This window comes from Aulonocara stuartgranti (genome assembly GCF_965226115.1).
Source record: "Aulonocara stuartgranti genome assembly, chromosome: 17".
In the NCBI taxonomy this organism is placed as follows: domain Eukaryota; kingdom Metazoa; phylum Chordata; class Actinopteri; order Cichliformes; family Cichlidae; genus Aulonocara; species Aulonocara stuartgranti.
In genome coordinates, this window is record NC_138953.1 from 32,503,474 (window position 1) to 32,527,411 (window position 23,938).

Genomic DNA, 23,938 nt, shown 5'->3' on the forward strand with positions numbered 1-23,938 from the left:
TAATAATACAGAAAGGCAGGAGGTTCTCATATTTAATGTGTAAATTTGGTTGATTAAACAGCTAAAATGCTTCAGTGATTATCAAAACTGCCTTTGATTATTTTCCTGTTGACTGACTAATCAACTAATTGCCTCAGCTATATAAGCACAGTTCAGTGTGAAATGCACACAGACACCATGAACATTCAGATTTAAAAGTTATCTTCACACATAAATGTATTTATGCATCTGTATGACAGTCTCCTGCATTCTAATTAGACCACAACTGATATATGCTCATGACTGATACCAATACCGATATTTGGTAACTTAAAAAGTCGATATATCAGCCAATATCTTTTACTTCTGGACAGATTTCCCTAACACTTGTTTTGAGTAGTTATTTATGAGTCCTTACTAAGATAATATGGCAATGCAGTTTAAAGATATATTGTCACAAGTTGTGGATTACTCGCTTACACTCTGTCCAACTCTGCTCAGATAAGCTGATTGTATTCTGTTACTCCCCAACACTGAATTCTAATGCCTAATTTTCACACCATATCTTCTCATACTAACTACCAGGGCTTCTGTGCAGGCTGGTTCACAAATCACACACTATCATCAGGTGAGTAAAACAACAGAAGCCACAAAAGTGACAACATTCTAAATTACTTTTGGCTTCAGTTTCCTGTAATATTGCTGCACCACAGCAAAGTCAGGATCCAAAACAAACAAAGCAGAGTACATAAAATAACCTCCACAATATCCGTAACTAACCGCACAGCAAGGAAAGAAGCCAGCTACCAAAGAGATAGATCACACCAGTCTAACTCTCCGTTAGATTAAGTGGCAATTAGGCCTGTGTGATATGAGGAAAATCCGTCATGTGTGACAACATTGTTAAATGTAGCAATGATGATATGACTGGCAATTAATAAATATTGATTTGTGCAAATAAGCTAAACAGATCCTATTTCTTTCTGCTTTAATAATTGCATTACTCACAAAGGCACCAAATGTTGAATAGCCAAAGCGCTCTGAATAAAGAGATGATATAAATCATTTTGAAAATGCTTCTACACTGTAAATGCAAACAATGTCCTTAAGTCAATTTAAATCTGTGACTTTACCTCAATTCTTACTGGTTTTTGAAACGTTCTGATATCAAGTTATTTATACTTTTACCCAAGAAGTATATTTGTCTCAGTTATGTAGTACAACTCCTGCAAGGACAAGTGCATTGATTCATTAAACTGTTATTGTTTGCCTTCCAGTCCTTAATTTAGTACTTCTGTAGCTCAACACTTCAGTTTTGTCGTGTTTAGGGTTTGATTACTATCTCATGTGCTTTTCAGTGTTTGAATGCTTAAGACAAGTGTAAAGGTTTAGGTTTAGGCCAAAAATTACAGAGAATCCTGCAGCAACAAATAACTCTCAGCAGTTGTTGTTGTCCAGTGTCGGTGTTTTACATTAATACAACCAGTGTTTCTGAACTGTATTGTGTATGGAGCTTGCAACAGAGAGTGACAGAGATTAGTAAATAATACAAAACATAATGTAAATACAAGTTCAAGCTTTTTTAAAACAATCTGAGCTACTATTATTCAAATATATTTGACATATACGTATATAGTTTTTAAGTAATGTATTCAACTTAAAGCTCTTCTATTTCGGCATATTGTTGGGTTCACATGACTTATCCCGTGTTACACTTCTTAAGTGAACAACTTAGTTAACTTACCCTTCTTAAGGTGAAGTTTCTTATATATGCACACTTACGGGAGCTCCTCAGCCATGGAAACCCATGTCATGAAGCTCCCCGTGCAGTCTTTGTGCTGATGTTAATGCCAGAGAGCATGTCAAATCTTTGGCATCAAAATGCCAAAGTTAGGAAATCTGCAGATACTGAGTCTTTTAGGTGTTCTTATAGAACACTTTCTACTTGAGCATTCAAAACCCTTTATCCTCCCATTCACACAAGTATTTCTACATCCAAGAGTTTTCTATCGTACATTCACACCTACATTAATACTCTGGGAGTAACTTTGGGTTCAGTACCTTGCCCAAGGATACATGTAGCCAGGAATTGAACCTTCTAATTAATAGATGACCTGCTCTTCAACCTGCTCTCATGAGCTACAGCCAACACTTTTTTTTATGGCCCAACACTCTTGTCAACAATTTGTGCCAGCTTATCAAATTTTATAATGTAGAGAACAACTCCAGAAACAAGTGAAGGGATGAACCTAACTGAGGAACCAAGGGACACAGCCTGCTCATAGACTGTGTTGGGGAGTAACGGAATATATGTACCAGTGTTACATATTCAAAATACAAAATATGAGTAACTGTATTCCAAGTTCAGTTCAGTTACTGTTTCAAAAGGTGATAATTAGAATACAGTTACTTTGTTGAAAAAAATGGATTACACTGTGGTCTTTTCCTGTTTGATATGTTAGGGTATCCCCTCTCTAATCCCAATCTAATTTTGGTAATTCCATGCATTGCTGGAAACTCAAACAAAACACAAAATAAGAGGCTCTAATGTAAGCGTCCTGTTAACGTTGGTGGTGTCAGTTACACAATGGACCCGAAACCAGCACAACAGAGCCGGCAGTGCACGGGCAGGAATGCATTTCTTAATTGGAAATTCCGACACCACTTCATATGGGCAAAATCTGACCATTCAATGCAAACACTGTTTGCCCGCAACCAAGCTGCTCTCAGCATCAAAACACTCCCCCTCCAACCAAAAGAAACATCTGAAAGTAAGTTCTTTTTTAAAAAACTAGCATTAGCCTACTGCAACTACCTTATTTCAGTTGCGGTTGCTACCTGGGTTATGGGCCACTTCCCTATCTTTTTATTCCCTATCGTACTATTACTGAAAGCTACTCGCTACCAAGCTAACATTGTTAGCTTGCGTTAGCTGAGGTTAGTTCATAGACTGCAGACTGTTATACTGGATGGATAGCATTGACAACCTGCTCGCTGCAAATAATCAAGTGCAGTTCTGAAAGCAGTCTATAAACTAACAATGTTAGCTCGGTAGCAAGTATTCTTCATTAATAGTAATAAAGCACACAGCAATAGTACAGTCATGTAGTTGTAAAAAGCATGACAATGTATTAAGTAATCCAAAGCATTCAGAATACGTTACATTGAGTAACTTAACGGAATACATTACAAACAACATTTTGGAGCATGTATTCTGTAATCTGTAGTGAAATACATTTTAAAAGTAACCTTCCCAACACTGCTCATAGACTACTGGCTTGTCAATCACAATGTATTCCTGTCCTTAACACTTTAACACTTGTTCCTAGAGTATTTAAAAGTAGAATGGGAGGGAGAGCCTTCAGTTTTCAGGCCCCTCTTCTGTGGAACCAGCTTCCAGTTTGGATTCGGGAGACAGACACTATCTCTACTTTTAAGATTAGGCTTAAAACTTTCCTTTTTGCTAAAGCATATAGTTAGGGCTGGACCAGGTGACCCTGAATCCTCCCTTAGTTATGCTGCAATAGACGTAGGCTGCCGGGGGATTCCCATGATGCATTGAGTTTTTCCTTTCCAGTCACCTTTCTCACTCACTATGTATTAACAGACCTCTCTGCATTGAATCATATCTGTTATTAACCTCTGTCTCTCTTCCACAGCATGTCTTTTATCCTGTCTTCCTTCTCTCACCCCAACCAGTCGCAGCAGATGGCCGCCCCTCCCTGAGCCTGGTTCTGCTGGAGGTTTCTTCCTGTTAAAAGGGAGTTTTTCCTTCCCACTGTCGCCAAAGTGCTTGCTCATAGGGGGTCATATGATTGTTGGGTTTTTCTCTGTATCTATGAAGCGCCTTGAGGCGACTTTTGTTGTGATTTGGCGCTATATAAATAAAATTGAATTGAATTGAATTGAATTAACAAGCCATTAATCATAAAATAAGCATGACTTAATTCAAGAAGATGTAAAGCTACTGAAGCCACAAACTCATCTGGATAGTTTTTACTGACTTCACTTTTAAGACTCTCAGGCTATGTCCTTCTTTTAAATGGCATCTTTATGTTTTTAGACATTCTTATTAAATACCCAGCACGTGCCCCATGGCTGTTGATGAAAAGATTATGGTCATTTTGGCTGTCAACAGACCTCTGCAAGCTATTTGAAAAAATCCTTCTAAAAAATTAGCTGGCATCATCAAAAACAGTGGAGAATAAGAATTACCAAATGCTACCCTCTCTGTTTTTAATGATATTTAAATGATGCCGCTAACTTTTCATTTACATGATGCGTTTAGTTTCATAGCCATGGCAACCTTGGCTGAGGAGCTCCTGTAGGTCTGGGGTGTACCCTGCCTCTCGCCCTGTGACAACTGGGGCAGGCTCCAGCCCCCTGCAACAGATGGATGGAATTATGATGCTGGTCTTCACCTGTCAGGCCTCTGATATATTGGAGAGAAGTAAAAGCAATATGCTTTTGACCACCTGGCATACATTTACCAGCTGTCATAATTAAATCTTATCATTAAAAATAACATTCATTAGCAGCGACTGCTACCGGTGATACAGTCCTTGCTTGCCTTACCACCCACTCCTACCTCCACACTTCACTTACCGTGCACTGAAACAAACCTTGAAACTCCAGTAAGTTTTACTTACTTGCATCACATTTACATCATGAAACAGTGAATATCTCATTTTGGAATAAAATCGCTCGACTTCTAGAAACCACTTTTCACTCTGTGTGTGTTTGTGTCCTCCCTCAATCTCATTCTCTCTCCTTGTCGAGTTCATTTATTTCAAATGAGAGAATCCATTACTGCGGCATCATTCCACTGCAGATAACGCTGTCTTCCAGAGCAAGTGGTGAAATCAAGCATGCTGAAAACATTTCATCAGGGAACCAAAGTAACAACAGAAATTCATGTTGGAATGACAAGTGTTGTGAAACACAGGGTCCTTTCATACAGCTGGCACACTGGTTACACGCTGATAAATGGCATGCAAGTGTGGATTCAATAATAGAACGCAGATAAATAACCAACAAAAATTAGCAAGCAAAGTACTTTATTTTCCTCAGTAATTGTCTGCACTTGTTCAGCTGTTTCAGATGTAGTCTCTATCTTCTTCTCGCAGTGGACATTTTGTTTTCTGAAACAGAGGTGTGACTAATTGCACTAATGTCTGTGTTCCGTGAAAGTGTGCCAGGGTCCTGGTATTGTACACGCTGGCTCACTGGCATAGCTTCCTGGCTCAGGACACAATGGGTGTAGACTCAGTAGTTATCACTGGCAGCCCACAGAACCCCAGATCCCACCGCAACACATTGGTTTCCTTTAACTCTCCCAAAAACATGCAGAGCAACGGTTTTGCTGCAAGATGCAAAAGAGGAAATTGAGTTGATCCCTGGGCACTGCAGCGAAATTGCCTGACTGCTCCTTAATGGTGGGAACAGATCAAAGTGGAGGAAATAATTCCCAAAATTCAAAGACATTAATAATGTTTCCATCCCTTCAGGTGAGGTGCAAAATTCACCCATTAATAATGCTATTAGTTATACTCACATTTAGAAAAGTCAAAATGTCCGCAGTAAGTAAAGCCCTGTGAAATATAACATAACAAATGTGCCAAGTCTGTATTGTCCAGCTGTGATGTGTGAAACCTTTGACTGTCTGTAATGGCTTCACTTATCCCTTATCTGAGCTTTTATTCAGCCGCAAACCTGATGAAAGGAGCAGGGGAGATAGAATCTCATTCCACTATAATGCGCTCCATACACTGGTGCTCTCCATGCACAAACATACAGATAATACTGACAGACTCAATCTCTTTTACTCGCCCCACCTCTCTCAAACACACACACATACACACACAAATACATTCGATTAAGGCCTTAAAGGAAAACCCTTTCTCTCGAGCAGGCACGCACATTCATGGTCAAGTGGACACAAATAAATCCACACATTAACACAAGCACAATCAGCGGTTTCATTACACATTTATAATGACCTCTGAGTTCCTTTCAGAGATCTTGATTAAACTTTAAATTACATTCCACATTTCGCCTCATAAACAAAAAAAACTTTACAAGTAAATAGACCTGCATTGTTACGCTGGGTTTTGTCTGGATGAATGAGTGGCGAGATGAAACGCGGACCTCTCCTAAAAAGATTGTGAGCATTATAACGGTTTTAAATGGTTTCTTTGTTTAGCTGTTTGATTGTTTTTTTTGTTTTTTTTTACAAGATTATGGCATACCCATCATGCATCGGTTTTTTTAAAGGCTCAAATCCATTTAAACAGTTTGTACTTACTGGAAAATGACACCAGACAGTAATAGTTTACAGTCTTTATAAATATAATTGTTATTACAGATAAATTAGAAAATAATTATATTACTGTATTTTTCGGACCATAAGGCGCACCGGATTATAAGGCGCATTAAGCGAAACAAAACAGTCAGATAAGTCAAACTTTACTCAACTCATTCTTCTTGCTTCTTCCTCCTCTTCCCGTATCATTGATTCATTAATGTTGAATTGTCTCGCAGCTGCTCTATTCCCATGTTGTTGCAGTATATTAATGACTAACCTTGTATTGTGGATTAATTATCTCAGTTGTTCTCCTGACTGAAGTTTGGTCCGTTTACAGCATCCTGCCATGCGATTGCATTTGTCCCTAACCATCGGGAACCCTCAGGTTAACTTTTATTGAGTGGAAAATAAGTTAGCGTTCATCCTCCAGGTTCACTGTTTATGTTATGCTAACATAGCTGTGTTGCTAGTGATCACGTAACACACCATTGTATACCAGCTAGTCCAACTTCAGTAACCCTACAAACGTCACTGCTGTTTAGTTTTCTGTCTTCATTTATGTTGGAAGTGATAGCAGAGCTGTACGTTTAATTTTTTCAGAAGTCTCTCAGTCAGAACATGCTATATCATGTTTAGGTGGAAACTAGTGAGCTAACTTCCTACTAACTTCTAACTGCATTAAATTTTATACATTCTGTTTTCATGAATGCCTGGATGTTAAACTTAATTGTTACACCTGGTAAAGCAGCAACACTGATCATTTATTAAAGATGAAGGAATTTAGACTTCGTAGCTTACCAAAGTCGTACTTTGACAGATTTTTGCGCACCGTGTACCACATAAAATTCTTTTTGCGGTCAGTAAGCACAATCAGAATTCATACATACTGCGCACTGGACTACAAGGCGCACTGTCGATTTTTGAGAAAATTAAAGGATTTTAAGAACTACAGTAATAAGAAGAGAGTAGAGAATTGAAAACACTGAAAAAACCCTTCAAAATAATTGAAAAAGATGGATGGATGGATGGATGGATGGATGGATGGATGGATGGATGGATGGATGGATGTCACATGTCAAAGTTCATAAAAGAATGTGGCTTAGGTTTACAAAGTTGCATCTGAACAAACCACTTCTCCAATAATGTCCTTTGAACAGAAAAGGCCAAAGGGGGTTCCCTGATCATAATGTACGATGCAAGTGCACCTAATACCATCCATCAAGCACGATGGTTCGAGGGGTAATGATTTGGGCTTGTTTTGCAGCCACAGGACCTGAGTAACTTGCAGTCATTGATTGCAACATGAACTCCTGTGTATACCAAATAGTTCTAGAGTCAAATGCGAGGCCATCTGTCTGACAGCTACAGGTTGGCCCAAACTGGAACATGCAACAGGACAATGATCCCAATTATAGCAGAATCAAGGTGATGTAATGGTCCAGTCATAGTGCAAAGCTCAACCTGATTTTAGGACCTGTGCATAGATCAATGCCCATAAACCTTAATGAACAGATAAAAAACATTGTATTGTAAAACATGTGAGAGCCTGATAAAGTCAAACAGAAAACCATTACTTCAAGTCATTGTTGCTAAAGGTGGTTCTACAAGTTTTCGAATTATCAGGTGTATGTAGGTGTTTACAGGACTGCATAGAAACCTGTGAAAACGGTATTTTTCAAATGACAATATGACATTGATTGGGAGGATTGGAGGTGGTGTGCAAAGTAACGAAAGCTGGCCAAAGCAGCTAAAAATAACACACCCTGTATGAGAGAGCACATTGGATATGGAAATGGCCATCAGCTAAAGTGGACTGGTATCTGCTGGGATGGCTGAACTTGACTTTGTCGCTAGGCTGAGTTAGCTCCATGCTCCATTAATATTCGGCTTCATACTTTACTAAGCACGTTCATATTTGGGGGTTTCCTGCTTGCTATTTTCAAACCCACATCACAAGACTGGCACTGTTCAGCTGCAAATAAATCCACTTTCGTCCATGTTCACACATAACATATGGCTCTTGTTAATGAATCTCCAGGCAACACTCTACAAATGAAAGTAATAAATAATTTCAGAAGGACAATTAAGTCTCCCTTCATTAACCATTTGCTCATTAAGTCTGCCTTCGTTAGTAAAGGTTGGATGATCGCGTCCTGCCCAGCTGCAGCAGTCGTGATATTTCCCTGTTGCAGATAATTCGGAGTGAAGCAATGTGCACAAGTCAACACGAAACAGAGACCCACTCATGTCCTAATGAGCCTTCCTGCTTGCTGTTCGGAGTGCTCTGTGGCTTCATTATCATCACCCTCTTAATGCATAATGCTTCCATGAAAGAAATCAACACCATATCATTACACTCTAGAGAATGCCACACTCTCCCCTGCTCACCATCTTTCTGGCTTTTTGCCTTTTTTTATCTTTTATTTGTACCTTTATCCTTCTGTCTATTTTCCTTGTCCAATCTTCACTCTTTTCTTGTCTTAATTCCCCTTTCTTCTCTCACTTCCTTGCAAAGTCTCCTTCACACGCGTTCCGCTCACTGGTGTCTTTCCTGTCATTATTTCATCAAAGAGTGTGCAGGATTAGAACAAGACCGTGTAACAAACCGACCTGACCTTGAGACTAATAGCAAATCCCTTCAGACTTGTGTCTGAATAAGCATCCGAATAAAATTACAGCATTTCCTGTTAATAGCATTTTAATGCAGCCGTTGTCATCATTGTGGAGCCTGATGCCAAATTGATTTGTAAATTCAGAAGGCAATGATGTGTCTGAAAAGGAGATTGTTTTAAGTGAGCAAAACTCTCAGTCGTCATTGCATTTCAACAGCTTGAACAAACATATGTTCTCAGTAATTTCCATTCCAGCGCTTCTTTAACAGAAAGAATGTGATTTTGTTCACACCAAAACGGAAAATGGAGATTTCTCAAATGCTGTTAATATTGTGAAAGAGTTTAAGTGGAGCCACAGTCTTCTTTTTTTTTTGTTATTGGCAAGTACTTGTGTTTTTAACATAACCACGTGAAAACTAAATTGCCATCTTTCATCTTCAATTCAAGGGCTTTCTACAGCCATATCATTCTCAAAGTCTACAATCAAGAGATATCTTCATAAATGGAAATGGGACGTTTACAACTGGTTACACTTCAAGAACAAGACACTCAGATTTGACCTTGCCAGACTACATCTAAAAAAGCCTACAGAGTTCTGGAAAACAAGTCTTTGAGCAGATCAAACTGAGATTAATCTGTTGATATTTTTAAGTCTTGAGTTTGGTATTATATTCATCGGCATATTGGATTGGACCATAGTTGGATGAGAGACTGGAAAGCTAAAATATCAGCTCAACTCAAGCAAGGCGTGTCCATGTACTGTATCAGTGTATTATGCTACACTTAGCAAGATGCTTCTGCAAGCTATAGGAGTGAATAGCAGATAGCAGAGAGATCCCTGCTAACAGTGCTAGCATGTGACTTCTGTTAGTACAGTTAACTACATAACCAGCCATTTACAATATATCATTTCTCAGATAAATTCCTTAAAATGCTCCAAAGGGCACAAAAACCACATACATGGTGGAGAGATTGTGTTAAGTGACTTAATTCCTTAGCCTAATAAGGCTAATAATTTAAACATGCAAGCTAAAACTGAACAATGAGAATATATTTTGGGCATTTTTAAGAATGGAGAAAGTAGCTATAGAAGCATTTTTTGTTTTGTTTTCTGGTGAGGCCATTAGCACAGGGATTGGCTGCTTTTTAGCCTCAAGTCACTATCGAGGAATTCTTTTGTTTACCACACTTCCTCACATGTTTCCATTTGGTTTTATGCTACTAGCGTAGCTGCTACACATATCAATGTGAGACTGGGCTGTTATTGCGTTTCTGTTTGTGCATTCTGTTTGGAGACAGGCAGTGCCCACGGATAAGGAGGTTTTCATATATGCAGTTAACTCATTGTGCAACTGTCACAGCTTACTACTGGGATCCAGGATGTACTTGTCACAGTGGAAAAATACAGCTCAAACAACAAACCCAGGAAAGCAATCAAGGTGGCGGTAATATGCGGGCAAATGAATATCGCACAGTGCAGCAGTTAATTCTCCAGACGTACAAGAAAGGGAAGCTGCAGCTGAGTTATGGAAGCAATAAGAAGGCTTCTCGGCAATGAGTCTTCCTCACACATACACTCACCCACCGGTGCAAGAGTAACTGGATGTATGTGCAGCAATGTCGCAGAGCGTGGGAAAAGGCTTCCTGCTCTGACCTTGGAAATGAAACACACAACTTCATTAAATCCACTAGAGACACAGACAATAAGTTGTCTTCTCAGAGGAAATAAGAGTGTGTCTGTGTGTATTTGCAAGCTTCAAGCAGAGTCAAGTGGAACTGATGCTGATTGAATGAAGGGTAGAGATTTCAGTGTGTGTGTGTGAAAGAAAGAGACAGAGAGAGAGATGTGTGCATACTGGAAGTGTTTCCTAAATTCCCTAAGGCAAAGTCATTCTATTAGCTCTCACTAGGGAAAAGCCACCACTTATCAATTTATGAATTGACTTTCATTTTCGGCTTGAGCGAAATGTGCTTTTCACTTCAATGTATGATTTCCTGGCGACACAGCAGACAAAGCCACACACTGAGGTGGGGGGCACTGATGTAAAAGTCTCTTAAATACTACTTGCGACAATATCAAGCCACATTATCGAGACAAATTTGATGCCAATGTGGGCTGTCAGCGTTTTACAGTGATAGCTTTATATGACGATTGTACCCAAGCAAAGGTTAGCTTCAAGGAGGTCTGACAACTATCTAAAGGTCTCGGAGGTTCATGGATCCATAATGTTTTGTAATTACCCATCCGTGCACAAACACGATCAATAAACCTGGATGAAGCAGATAGTTGCTGGTGAGTGAATAACTGTAGAGAAAAATTAAGACAAAATATGAGAGAAAAGACAAAAAAATGTGGACTCCTCAAGGTTATTGATTAGCAGAAACAGCAATCAGGAAACGAGTGGGCAGCCCTGTAATACACAGGATGTTTCAGGCTCCAGGTTAAAATTACAATTTGTGAAAAAACCCAGCGCAGCACCTATCTAGTCTTCATCGTATAAATCAATAGTACCTCATTAATTCAATTCAACCATCAATCCAACAAACAACGCAAGCTGAAAACGCTCCAAAGTTTTACAAAGAGCTCATTAGGCAGCATTACATCTGCTGTCCCACAGATTCATTTTAAACCATGACTATTTGAAGGATAAATCTAGTTTTCTAAGGGGACAAATGGAAGCGAGGAAGTCAGAGAATCATGCTGCTTTTAAATGAACCCGTGACTAATGCCTAGACAAACTGATGTGACAGAAACACAAGCTTGGGTAAAATTATTGCTGGTGTTTTGCATTTCCATCAAATCATTTGGAAACATCCATCACGTGCACTTTACAGATGAACTTCATGGTTCAATTGTAGCTATGCCTTTCTTTTCCACATATCCAATTTCCCTGGCAATGTGGAATTATTGCCCACATTTCTGGAGCTCTCTTATTCGCTCTAATCTCGGAGTAAAGTAGATTATGAGTTGACTGATTCTCTTTCTCATATATTTTAGAGCCCTTCAGGGGTAAAACTACAGTATACAGGCAAGCAATTTGCATGATATAACAGAAAGCAGGGTTTGTGGAGAAGATGTGCTTTTTCTTGCCTTCCAATCCTATTAATCATCTCTTAGACACATTCCATGACCCAGTTTGCAGGTTCGAAATCCTATAGGGTGCAAACTGCTGATCTAGATAATATGTGTGACTATAGCTCCAGAACACTGTGCTCAGTAAGTATGTTATACAGTACTAAAGTTTGATTTTCCTTTCATGTATTAAGTCAAAACAAAATCAACAAATGAACCATGACAGTTGTTCCACATACACTAAATTGCCAAAAGTATTCACTCACCTGCCTAAACACTTTAGTGACAGCCCATTCTCAGTTGGATTGACTGTGATGTTGGCCCACCCTTTCCATCTATAACAGGTTCAACTCACCTGGAGATGTGTTCCACAAGGTTTAGGAGTGTGTTGGGAAATTTGACCATTCTTCCAGAAGCACATTTGTGAAGTCAGACACTGATGTTGGCTCACAGTGTCCGCTCTAATTCATCCCAGAGCTGTTCTATTGGGTTTGGTCAGGACTCTGTGCAGGCCAGTCACAGAGTCTGGCCTGCACAGAGTGCAGGCTTCTATACCAAACTCATTGATCTATGCTATATTTCTATGGACCTTGCTTTGTGCGCTGTTGCATAGTCATGTTGGACCAGAAAGTGGTCTTCCTCAAAATGTTCCCACAAAATTGGGAGCATAAAATTGTCCAAAATGTATTGGCCTGCTGAAGCATTAAGAGTTGCTTTCACTGGAGCCTAACTCCTGAAAAACCAAACCATAATCCCACTTCTACTTAACTTCACACTTGGAACAATACAGTCAGACAAGTACCATTATCCTGGCAACCGTCAAACCCAGACTCGGCCATCGACTTGCCAGACAAAGATGCACTCCAGAGGACACATCTCTACTGTTTTAGAGTCCAGCTTCATTGTGTTTTACACCACTGCAGCTGATGCCTTGCATTGCACTGGTGATCTAAGGCTTGGATGCAATTTTGTAGAAGCAGGCTGCATTTCTCTCTGCTTGCTTTTTTTACATCTGTTGCTGTGGAGGTCACTGGAACACCTGAAATCAATGATATGTATGGGTGAGTGAACATTTTTGGCAATATAGTGTAGTTCCGTTTAATAGTTTTGAGTTGATTGTAAAATTTGCGTCCCAATATTCCGCTGCCTGGTCCATGGCTGGTTTCCCACCATGTGGATGAACAAAGTTTTATCTTATTATTTCTCATGTCAGTCCCTTTGCCTCTTAGCTCTCATCCCACAGTGCAGAACTGACATGAAGATAGTGCGAAGATCTTTTAAAAACAGACGAGCAGCACAAAAAGCTCCAATAACGTCATGCTGTTTGTCTAGATTTCTCTCAGCTGTGACTGTCAGTGAGTGGCTCCCTCTGCAGCTAAGCTTGGTTAAAAAATTAAATAAAATCTGTTTTCTTGAGGATTTAGATTTTTTTCACACAATCTGTTGTTTGAATCTCTTTTGTCTGCTGTGAGATTAGAAGACGTGCGCGCGCACACACATACACACACACACTCTCCCTCACTTCTGTATCTGCTTTCTGAGCCCCCTGTGTTGAGTGGGCGACTAGCTGTGACTGGCGCTGTCAGATTAGCCCATTTAAAAAAGACATGTTTGCTTGTGAGCATGTGTGTGTCCTCCATACTATTTTCATACTGCGAGCCATGGTACATTATTCATGTTAAACCACGCAGAGAAAGATACAGTCGTGTGTCACACAATACCACCGCCACAAGCATGTGGTTGATACCATCGGACACGTACAGATAAATGCCTAAAAGACTCCCACGTGTTTGCAAATAATCACACTGGCACGCTTTACCAAACACACTGGTTTCCACATTCGCCGGCGAGCACAGAAAACATACCGACATGCAACGCGCATAAAAACACACGCAAAAAGACACATGCGCGGCACTAAATCGTATTAGGCAAATGAGAATGAGACGGCACAGAGGCAGAAAGGCTCTGTTCGAGCGCTGTTGCTGTGACAGATCCTGGCATAAATCATGTTTAGTTGTTGCCGTTGTTGTTTAATATGCAAATCTCCCATTTGAAGCGCGAGCTGGTTGTTAACAAGTGCATTCAATAACACATGTGCGCTCTCACAGCCCTGTACGTTTTCACACGCCTGTAGCGTATGGATTTCTGAAAGTGGGCAGGTGAAAAATGTATGGCCACACCATATACACGCACACACCTTGTGAAAGAGCGTGGGATAGATGTGGATGTGAAATGCCGTGGGCGTCATCCCTGGACTCATATTTCATAATCATATGGTTATCCATCAGGCCTGTGCAGCTAATGATGACAACAGAACCACACACACAAACGCACTCATAGAAATATACTCTGTGAGAGAGAGAGGTACAACTGTTCTCAACCAGAGACAAGAGAGCTGCTGCAAGGACACAAACATGAGCAGGGACACCGTTGCACAGCATACACATGAGCACTCATGAGGATGCTCAATTAGGCCCACGCGTGTGATGAAGAACACAGAGACACAAAGAGATGTCCTAGCGGGGAAACATACAGCACATGTGCTCACACGCATACAAACACACATAAACACAAACTGTAAGTGAATGAAGGGTCTGTTGACAGATTTCAGCAGTAATTGATACCTGTGTTTGGCAGCCATTTTTATCTGGCTTAAACCACAAGCCAGGAATGATCTAAGCTACACAGCAGAAGCATATGCACACACACACACACACAAAAACCCTTTTCTTACAAGCATCACTTGACACATCTTGACACATCTCTCTCGCTCACACAAACACACATGAACACACACATAGACACACACATCTGAACATGAGATAAAATCACACTTTAGGCTTTGAAAGGCAAAACCAAACACTCCAAAAATTCTCTCTCTCTCTTCTGCCTTGTTGAACTTGCAGCATTGAAGAGAGCTGTAGCCATGACCCCCCCGTGTAACTCGTATTCTCGAGCCAAATATGAACACAGAATGCAAAAAAAAAGAGGATAGGAAGGGAGAAGGAAAAAGAAACAACAACAAAAATAAAGCGGCTCAGTGGTGTGTCAATTCTTACCTTAAACAGGCGCAGGATGTTGGCCACCATGATCGACACCGAGCTGGCTGCAGCTCCGATCACTCCTACGATTTTATCCGGCTTGGTGAAGATTGGAGGGTCTCCGTTGGCACAGCGGACATCGGATCCATCCCTCTCTATCAAGGCCTGTACAAACGTCAGGGACTGCTCCAGAGCATACGTGTCCCTGGAGCAGGTATCCAAGATCCGGGCCCCCAGTGTGATGTTGGGTAACAGTTCGGGGTCCTTGTTGATCAGGTCGATGGCGAACATCATGGCCTCCAAGCGGTGGATGCCCTTTTCCTTTTTTAGCTCGCCACATGGCGTGCCACGGTCCCCTCTGGCGTGCACTGGAAATAATCCGCCGAGTATAATATCGCCATCTAGTCGGATGGAGTGGGCATACTCTGGTGCCGCCTGAGGGTCTGTGGGGATTCGCTGAGGGGAGGCGACGGGAATGAGCCAAGTGTAAGAAGTAGCCACGAGGAGGAAGATGAAGGAGGGAGACAAGGGGTAGGAAACTGGTCTCCACCGTGGTTCCATGATCAATGAAGAAGTTAACAAAGCAGATCTCAGAGGAAGGATTCCAAAACTGAGAGTTCTGGAATGAATATAAATGTTGGGCCTTTCTACTGGTCGATGAAGGAGGGGTAAAGGACCCCAGAGATGGAGCTAACCGAGCCCCATGAGGAAATCATAATCCAAAAGACAGCACAGAAACAAAAAAGCTAAACAAACAAACTAAACAAAAAAAAAAAAACAGCGGTAGTGCAAAAATGTGTCAGTGAATTTGAAGAAATCTATTTAGAGAGTAAAGCGTGTAATCCACAAGTCACATCTTCAGTAGAGCCTGTTGGAGAGAGACAGAAACAGGATGTCTGAGTGCCCAATGTGATGTGAACATCAAGCTTGCTGCAAGGATGTAAGGTCCACCTGACAAACATGTGTAAAACCACTCAAGGGCAAGGAAAAAATGCACTGAAATATATCAAAAAAACAAGCACAACAAACGCGCAGATGCTCATTCGCCAGCACACTCATATGGGCATATTCTTTCCAGCGGAACTGTCAGAATTTGCACTTCAGTTCTATAATTGAAATCCCAAAGTCTGTCAGTTCATAATCACCTCTACACACTCACACATACACACAGTCTCTTGTCTTGGCATATCGATGAGTGGAACAGCTGCTAAAATGACAGCACAGAAACCTTTTGGCGAGCTCCTCGGGCTATTCGCACGAAGGCACGTGGATACCTGCTTGTGGAGGGAGAGGAAGAGAGCCGAGGGAAGCAGCAGGGGAGACACAGAGGAGACACAGACGGTGAAAAAGATGAAGATAAGGGAGGAGAGACAGAAAGGGAAAGCATGTAAGACAGAGAGGGAGAAGCAGAGTCAGCGGTGAAAAAGACAGAGAGCGCTGCTGTGGAGCAAGTGTGCTGCATCATTCAAACACCTGCTGTTTCTGCTGCAGTTAAATGAACACATTACATCCAGCGCAAAACTCTCTGTCACACACACACACACACGTGCACAGAGCTTCAAATCACAACAGGTAGCATTAATGTTGAGTCCCTTTCTGGAGAAGATCCTGCAAGATGATACCAGATGACTACTTCAAACTCACTCCTGTAGGGAGAGTTGTAGCTCTATCTATGGTGAGCAATGCTGTATTTAGCAGTCATGTTGAAGAACATGACTTTAAAACTTGGTTTTGACAAACGTGTTGATTTCTACATGATAGCGGTGCTAATGTGCTTCCATTAGTTCATGCCTCAGGGGATTTAATCTCTAATTCGACCCTGATCTAGAATCATAGATTTTATTTTGCACTAACGCTGCATGAAGAGGTAATTTATGCAAATTTGTTAATGCCCCTAAGTAATCAAACCCTAAGTGGGTTAATTAATCTACAACTTAACAGATTTAGTGAAAAAACATTTTTTCCATCCATTTTTCTAAGAAATCTATTGTTAAAAGCATCAGATATACAATTCACTAGCATTTAAGACCAACCGAGGGTGTTTGGTTGATATACACGCATCAGTCGCTTCATTAGGTACACCTGTTCAGCTGCTCATTAATGCAAACATCTAATCATCCAATAAAATGGAAGAAATCCTGTTCATCTAAGGAGGTAAACATGATTGAGACAACTTGGCGAAGTTCAAACTAAGTATAAGAATGGCAACAAAAACAGGTGATTTAGGTGACTTTGAACATGGCGTGGCTGTTAGGCTTTTCCCACACAACCATCTCTAGGGTTTACAGAGAATGGTCAAAAAAAAAAAGAAAAGACAGAAAAATAACTTGTTCAAGGGTGAGAGGAGCTTGGCCAGACTGCTCTGAGCTGATAACAAGGCAACAGATCACTTATTACTGAAAAAAGTAAGTGAATTACTGAATTTTAATTTAAAAAAATTGCCTGCCTGTGTCACCTGTTAAAGTTCAGGTGCCGGCAGCTTATTGGGGTCAGCACATACTCTGGATTCTTTGCTGGCATTGCCTTAGCATACTGTCTGTGCAGATTCTTGCAAAAAGCCGAAGTTGTGTTAGTCAGATAATGCTGCTGTTTCTGTCCTGTCTGTTTACATTTTGCACTATTTGTCATGGTCCTGGGCCATGTTGGCCCAGTGTTCTTAGTTTCCTTGTATGTTTGTATTTTGTTCCTTGCTTAGGCCATGTTTTCTGAGTTGCCCTGTTGTGTTGTTCCCTAAGTGTTTTCCCTTCGTGGCTTTTACCCCCTGTGTGCCCCTCTGTGTATCTGTGAGCCCTCGTCTCTCCTTATGTTTTATTCCATGTTTCCCCTGCCCATTATGTCTAAGTTCTCCCCGTGCTCTCTCTTCCCCCTGTGTGCCCTCTATGTATTTATGAGCCCTCGTCTCCCTTTGTGGTTGTTTCATGTTTTCCCAGCCCGTTATGTCTGTGTTTTCCCCGTGCTCTCTCTCTCCTCCTGTCTGAACCTCTGTGCACTTCCTGTTTACTTTGTGACTCTCACGCCCGTACATGTCATGTTCAGTTCACCCCGCCCTGTCTCGTTATGATTATCAGTGTCACCTGTGTTCCCCGTGTGTTCCCACTTTCCTCGTTAACCCTCTGTATTTCTGTCTGCGTCTCCCTCTGTTCAGCGTGACGTCGTCCCTCATGCTGCGTGGATTTCCCTGTGTCTCTCTCTCTCCGAGTGTTAGTTTACTTTTCCCAGTTTAGTTTTGTATTTCCTATGTTCTGCCTCTTCAGCAATAAAGCTGCTTTTTGAGTTCATCCCCGTGTGTGTGAGTTTTGCATTTTGGGTCCTCCTCCTGCCTGCCACACAGCCGAGCCTTGACAGTACGACGTCACCAGACATGGACCCAGCAGGCTCCTCCCGGGAAAGCGATTTGGCCCGCATCTTCAGCCTGTGGGAGCGAGTTTCCCACGCCTCGGACATTAAAGCCATGTCCATTGGGATAAATGCCATCGAGGCTATTCTCAAGGGGAATCCCCATCTGCACGAGCTCTCAGGATTTTCGGGCCTACTGTCCAATCTGCAGAAAGCCAAGGAGACAGTACAAATTCGCGAGCTCGTCATACCGCAACAGCGACCACCACAATCGGGAAACGTTTCCACGCTGCTGCCACTGGACTCCTCTCCATCCACCCTCCACTCTGACTGTCACTCACCCGCTGCCTTTCTCGCAGCAATGTGGTCGGAGGATGAGGAGCCGGCCGTGATCTCTCCGTCGTTGCCGGTTTCCTCCATCACCGCACCTCCGGCTTCCCGAAGAAAACGGCATTCACGCCGCCGACGCGCCACCCCACAGCCGGACATTCGGCCTTCTAATTCACCTGCTGTGGTGAGTGAGAACTCTGTGTCTTTTCCAGACATTATGACTGTTCATTCAGGGGCTGTGTTTTGTGTGGCGGAAGTCAATGCGAGCTGCTTATCGCCTGTGCAGCTACCAGAAGCTCAGTCAGCTCCCTCGCAGCCCTTCCCAGCTCAGTCAGCTCCCTCGCAGCTCTTCACAGCTCAGTTAGCTCCCTCGCAGCCCTTCACAGCTCAGTTAGCTCCCTCGCAGCCACCCTCAGTTCAGTTTCCCGTGTCCCCCTCAGTTCAGTTTCCCGTGTCCCCCTCAGTTCAGTTTCCCGTGTCCCCCTCAGTTCAGTCTCCTGTGTCCCCGCTAGCTCAGCCATTAACTCCACCACACGCTCCATTTTCACCTCTACCATCGCTTCAGTCATCAGTTCGGTCTGCCACTCAGTCGCCCTTAGTTCCGTCATCCACACTACCACCTGTTTCCCTTCCACCACCACCATCACTACACCCAGCCATTCAGGCTGCTACTCAGTTAGACATTCAACCCATAGCCCTGCCGTTAATATGCTCTGTAGCTGAGCCACTAGCCGCCCGACCCGCAGCCACTTCAGCCACTCCTCCACCCGTCACACCTCCACTACAACCATCACTGCAGTCTCTAGCGCAGTCTCCCGCAGCTCTGCTTTCCCCAGTGCAGTCTCCGGTGTCCCCAGTGCAGTCTCCGGTGTCCCCAGTGCAGTCTCCGGTGTCCCCAGTGCAGTCTCCTTTAGCACAGTCACCCACTCAACCACCAGCACCACAACCGTCACTACCTCTAGTTCGTTCCCCTGTGAAGTCATTAACTCCACCACCTACCCCACTCTCATCCGCATCTCCAGTAGCTCAGCTCGCACCTGACCCATTGGCCCAGTCCCCGATAGCAATACGGTCTTCTGTTCGGCTTAACATTCAGCCAGGGGTCCCAAACCTCTCTGGCTCTACATCAGCTCCTGCTGGAAGCTCGGATGAGCTCATCCAGGACTCCGCGGCTCCCACGCCGCCATCTACCTCGTCCGCTGGGGGTTCCAGTGAGCCCGGCCAGCACCTCCTCGTCTCCGCTGAAGGGCCCGAGGAGCCCGTTCAGCCTCCTGTCTCCGCTGGAGGGCCCGAAGGGCCCGTTCAGCCTCCTGTCTCCGCTGGAGGGTCCGAGGGGCCCGTTCAGCCTCCTGTCTCCGCTGGAGGGTCCGAGGGGCCGAGGGGCCCGTTCAGCCTCCTGTCTCCGCTGGAGGGTCCGAGGGGCCCGTTCAGCCGCCATCTGCGACCGCTTCGTCATCGCCTGGTCCGGCTGCATCCGCCTGTGCTTCTGCTACGCCTGGGCCGGCCTCTGCCTGTGCTTCTGCTACGCCTGGGCCGGCCTCTGCCTGTGCTTCTGCTACGCCTGGGCCGGCCTCAGCCTCTGCAGCTCCGCCTGGTCCGGCCTCCGAGTCTTCGTCCTCGTCTGGTCCGGCCTCCGAGTCTTCGTCCTCGTCTGGTCCGGCCTCGTCTGGTCCTGTGCCCACTAGGCCATGGCCAGCACGCCTGGGACTGGAGGGCCGCCGCCGCCTTCCGCGCGGTCGGCCCCCTGAACTGCTCCGTCGTCTCCTTCGGCGCCGCCGTTGCCTTGCGCACGGCCGGCCCCCTGAACTGCTCCGTCGTCTCCTTCGGCGCCGCCGTTGCCTTGCGCACGGCCGGCCTCCTGAACTGCTCCGTCGTCTCCTTCGGCGCCGCCGTTGCCTTGCGCACGGCCGGCCTCCTGAACTGCTCCGTCGTCTCCTTCGCCGCCGCCGTTGCCTTGCGCACGGCCGGCCTCCTGAACTGCTCCGTCGTCTCCTTCGCCGTTGCCTTGCGCACGGCCAGCCTCCTGAATTGTTTCCACGTCGCCGCCGTTGCCTTGCGCACGGCCGGCCTCCTGAATTGTTTCCACGTCTCCGCCGTTGCCTTGCGCACGGCCGGCCTCCTGAATTGTTTCCACGTCTCCGCCGTTGCCTTCCGCATGGTCGGCCCCCTGAACTGCTCTGTGTTTGGGTTATTTTCTTGGGCTCCGGTGTTTGCTGTGCTCTTCTTTTGTTTTCTGTTCCGAGCCCTCCGTCCTGGGCCCCCGCCGCCCGCCCTGGGTTGTTTTCTGTTTGGTTTTGTTTTTCTGTGTTTGGGCTGTCTGGAGCCAGCCCTTGGGGGGGGGGGGGGTACTGTCATGGTCCTGGGCCATGTTGGCCCAGTGTTCTTAGTTTCCTTGTATGTTTGTATTTTGTTCCTTGCTTAGGCCATGTTTTCTGAGTTGCCCTGTTGTGTTGTTCCCTAAGTGTTTTCCCTTCGTGGCTTTTACCCCCTGTGTGCCCCTCTGTGTATCTGTGAGCCCTCGTCTCTCCTTATGTTTTATTCCATGTTTCCCCTGCCCATTATGTCTAAGTTCTCCCCGTGCTCTCTCTTCCCCCTGTGTGCCCTCTATGTATTTATGAGCCCTCGTCTCCCTTTGTGGTTGTTTCATGTTTTCCCAGCCCGTTATGTCTGTGTTTTCCCCGTGCTCTCTCTCTCCTCCTGTCTGAACCTCTGTGCACTTCCTGTTTACTTTGTGACTCTCACGCCCGTACATGTCATGTTCAGTTCACCCCGCCCTGTCTCGTTATGATTATCAGTGTCACCTGTGTTCCCCGTGTGTTCCCACTTTCCTCGTTAACCCTCTGTGTATTTCTGTCTGCGTCTCCCTCTGTTCAGCGTGACGTCGTCCCTCATGCTGCGTGGATTTCCCTGTGTCTCTCTCTCCGAGTGTTAGTTTACTTTTCCCAGTTTAGTTTTGTATTTCCTATGTTCTGCCTCTTCAGCAATAAAGCTGCTTTTTGAGTTCATCCCCGTGTGTGTGAGTTTTGCATTTTGGGTCCTCCTCCTGCCTGCCACACAGCCGAGCCTTGACACTATTATCCTTTTGTAAAATAAAATGAAAGCAGTGTTCACTCTTCCACTCCTCAAAAGTTGCAGACCAATCCAACATTTTCTGCACAGAACATGAAATCGCTGACTGGAGCAGCTGGAAGAAAAAAGATGCTTTTTTTTTTTTAGTCCGCCCCTTTAAAAGAACAGTTTTAGTGGACTGAAGAACCGTTGTATGAGTTATGTATGGACATAATTGTCAGTGTAATATAATTAATGAACTTAGTACAGTAACATGTTACATTACTGTATTAATGAAAAATGTAGTGTGACAACAGTGGTATGCAGCAGAGCATCTCTGAACGCACAACACTTCAAATCTGCAGCAGCAGAAGACCACACCGGGTGCCACTTCTGCCATCTAAGAACATGAAACTGAGGCTTCAGTTTGCATGAGCTCACTAAAACTTTCTTTGTCTGACTGTCTTGATTTCTCTTGCAAAATTTGAATGGTAGCATCAGAGTTTGGCGTAAACAACATGAAAGCATTCATCCATCCTGCCTTGTGTCAGTGGATCACGCTGGTGTGATGCAGGATATTTTCTTTGTATTGTTGAAATACCAAAGTCTGCCTGTATTGTTGCTGACCATATCATGTTCATAAAAACTTCTGAGCAATGTTTCCAGCACCTCAATGAATCGACATCAGGAAAAATGAAGGCAGCTCTGAAAACAAAAGGGGAGGGGTCCATCTTTGTACTAGCAAGGTGTACATAATGAAGTGACCAGCGAGTGTAAATCTTATTACATCATTTGCACACATTTAGGCCATCACTCTAAAACGTCATTCTTTATTATAGTTGTCCTGCTTACCCAAATACACACAAGCGTTTCTTTTGAGGTGGCCTATTTCACACACACAAGCCCGTTAATTGGCCGCATAGTTCTTTTCATCCTTATCTTCTTCCCTTAGAGAATAGTGTCTCAGCACAAGTAAACTACTGAGTTGTATCCTAATGTTAAAGGAAGACTTCAGGAGGAACGGCTTACTCATTTTCTAACAAAGAGTCAGGTGAGGTCATGTCTGGTCATTAAACAGAAGCCAGCAGACTATATCAAGACTGAGAACGAGTGGAAACACTAAGAAGTTGCCAAGATATTTTCCACCCACAGCTTACGCAAATGATTATGACTATGCAACAGGCTAGCCATTTCCCCCTGTTTCCAATCTTTACAGTAAATTGAACTAACTGGCTGCTGGCTGTCGCTTTATATTTAGTGTATGCACGTGTGAGTCGTACTGTGAAGGTAAATAAACATAAACATTTCCTAGAGAAAATAACAGATGCGTGAGAATTCATATTTTAAAACATGCTCAATCTTTCCTTTCCTTTTTCAAGCGTTAAAGCCTGGAATAAACAGCACATATGTGATAACCTAGACAATACTGGACCTGAAGGTACCACCTACACCAGCACTGGGTCCGCTTCAGTGAGTCATTACAGCCTTGCCTATATCATCCTGTAAGAGTTTTTCATATTAAATGACTATAGATTTGCAGTTTCTTCTTTTTGCAACGATAGTTTATAGCTGTGAAAGCTGCAACTATATTGTATAGAACGAATCTGCCTGTTTGCCAGTATGTGGTCACTTTGACATCCCTGCTTTATTTGCATATGCTCAACCGTGCATCATTTTTATGGGTTTTGTTTTTTACCTACCACAAGAGGAGATTGGCCCATTTTCAATCCTGACCATTTATTATGTAAAATAGCCCTAAACGCTAAATGCATTAGTTTAACTTAACCCTGGAGAACCCATGGGGTCAAATTTGACCCCATGGGTTCTCCAGGGTTAAACATTTGCACTACCCAATACTGAAATGTCCAGCACTCCTTAGGAGTTGGCTACAGTACTCATAATCTTGAACTGTATATGTCTGCTGGCCCATTAATCAAATCCCAGAGCAGTTTTCAAAAAAAGATTTCTCACCGTCTCCCCATAAAACAACAGCATAGCCTTCCTGTAATGAAAGCCAAGCATCATTTAAAGACTTCTGAACCATTCTGCAGACCTGTTTGATTTCCCCCACGGGAGGCCCTAACAAGTTCTGGACTCAGATCTCATCCCAGCGTGAGGTGCACTCTTGAAGAATCCATTTATAATTCGATTCTGTCCCAATTAATTCATCAGTTTCTCTTCACTCTAAATGGAATTAGGTCAAAGCCACTCATAC

The 23,938-nt window shown here is 43.5% G+C and overlaps 1 protein-coding gene across 5 annotated transcripts in view; it reads right to left on the minus strand.

The window, feature by feature from the left end:
- The window catches only part of grm8a (glutamate receptor, metabotropic 8a), a 323,575-nt gene that overhangs the window by 296,638 nt on the left and 2,999 nt on the right, over positions 1-23,938 (minus strand). For 4 of the 5 annotated variants that reach the window (XM_082511551.1, XM_082511554.1, XM_082511552.1 and 1 more), the window contains exon 2: positions 15,028-15,877. The exons of the other annotated variant lie outside the window; for it this stretch is intronic. In XM_082511551.1, coding sequence (XP_082367677.1) covers positions 15,028-15,570 — 543 coding nt within the window. In that variant the 5' untranslated portion in view covers positions 15,571-15,877. The remainder of the gene's footprint in view (positions 1-15,027; positions 15,878-23,938) is intronic. 5 annotated transcript variants of the gene reach the window in all.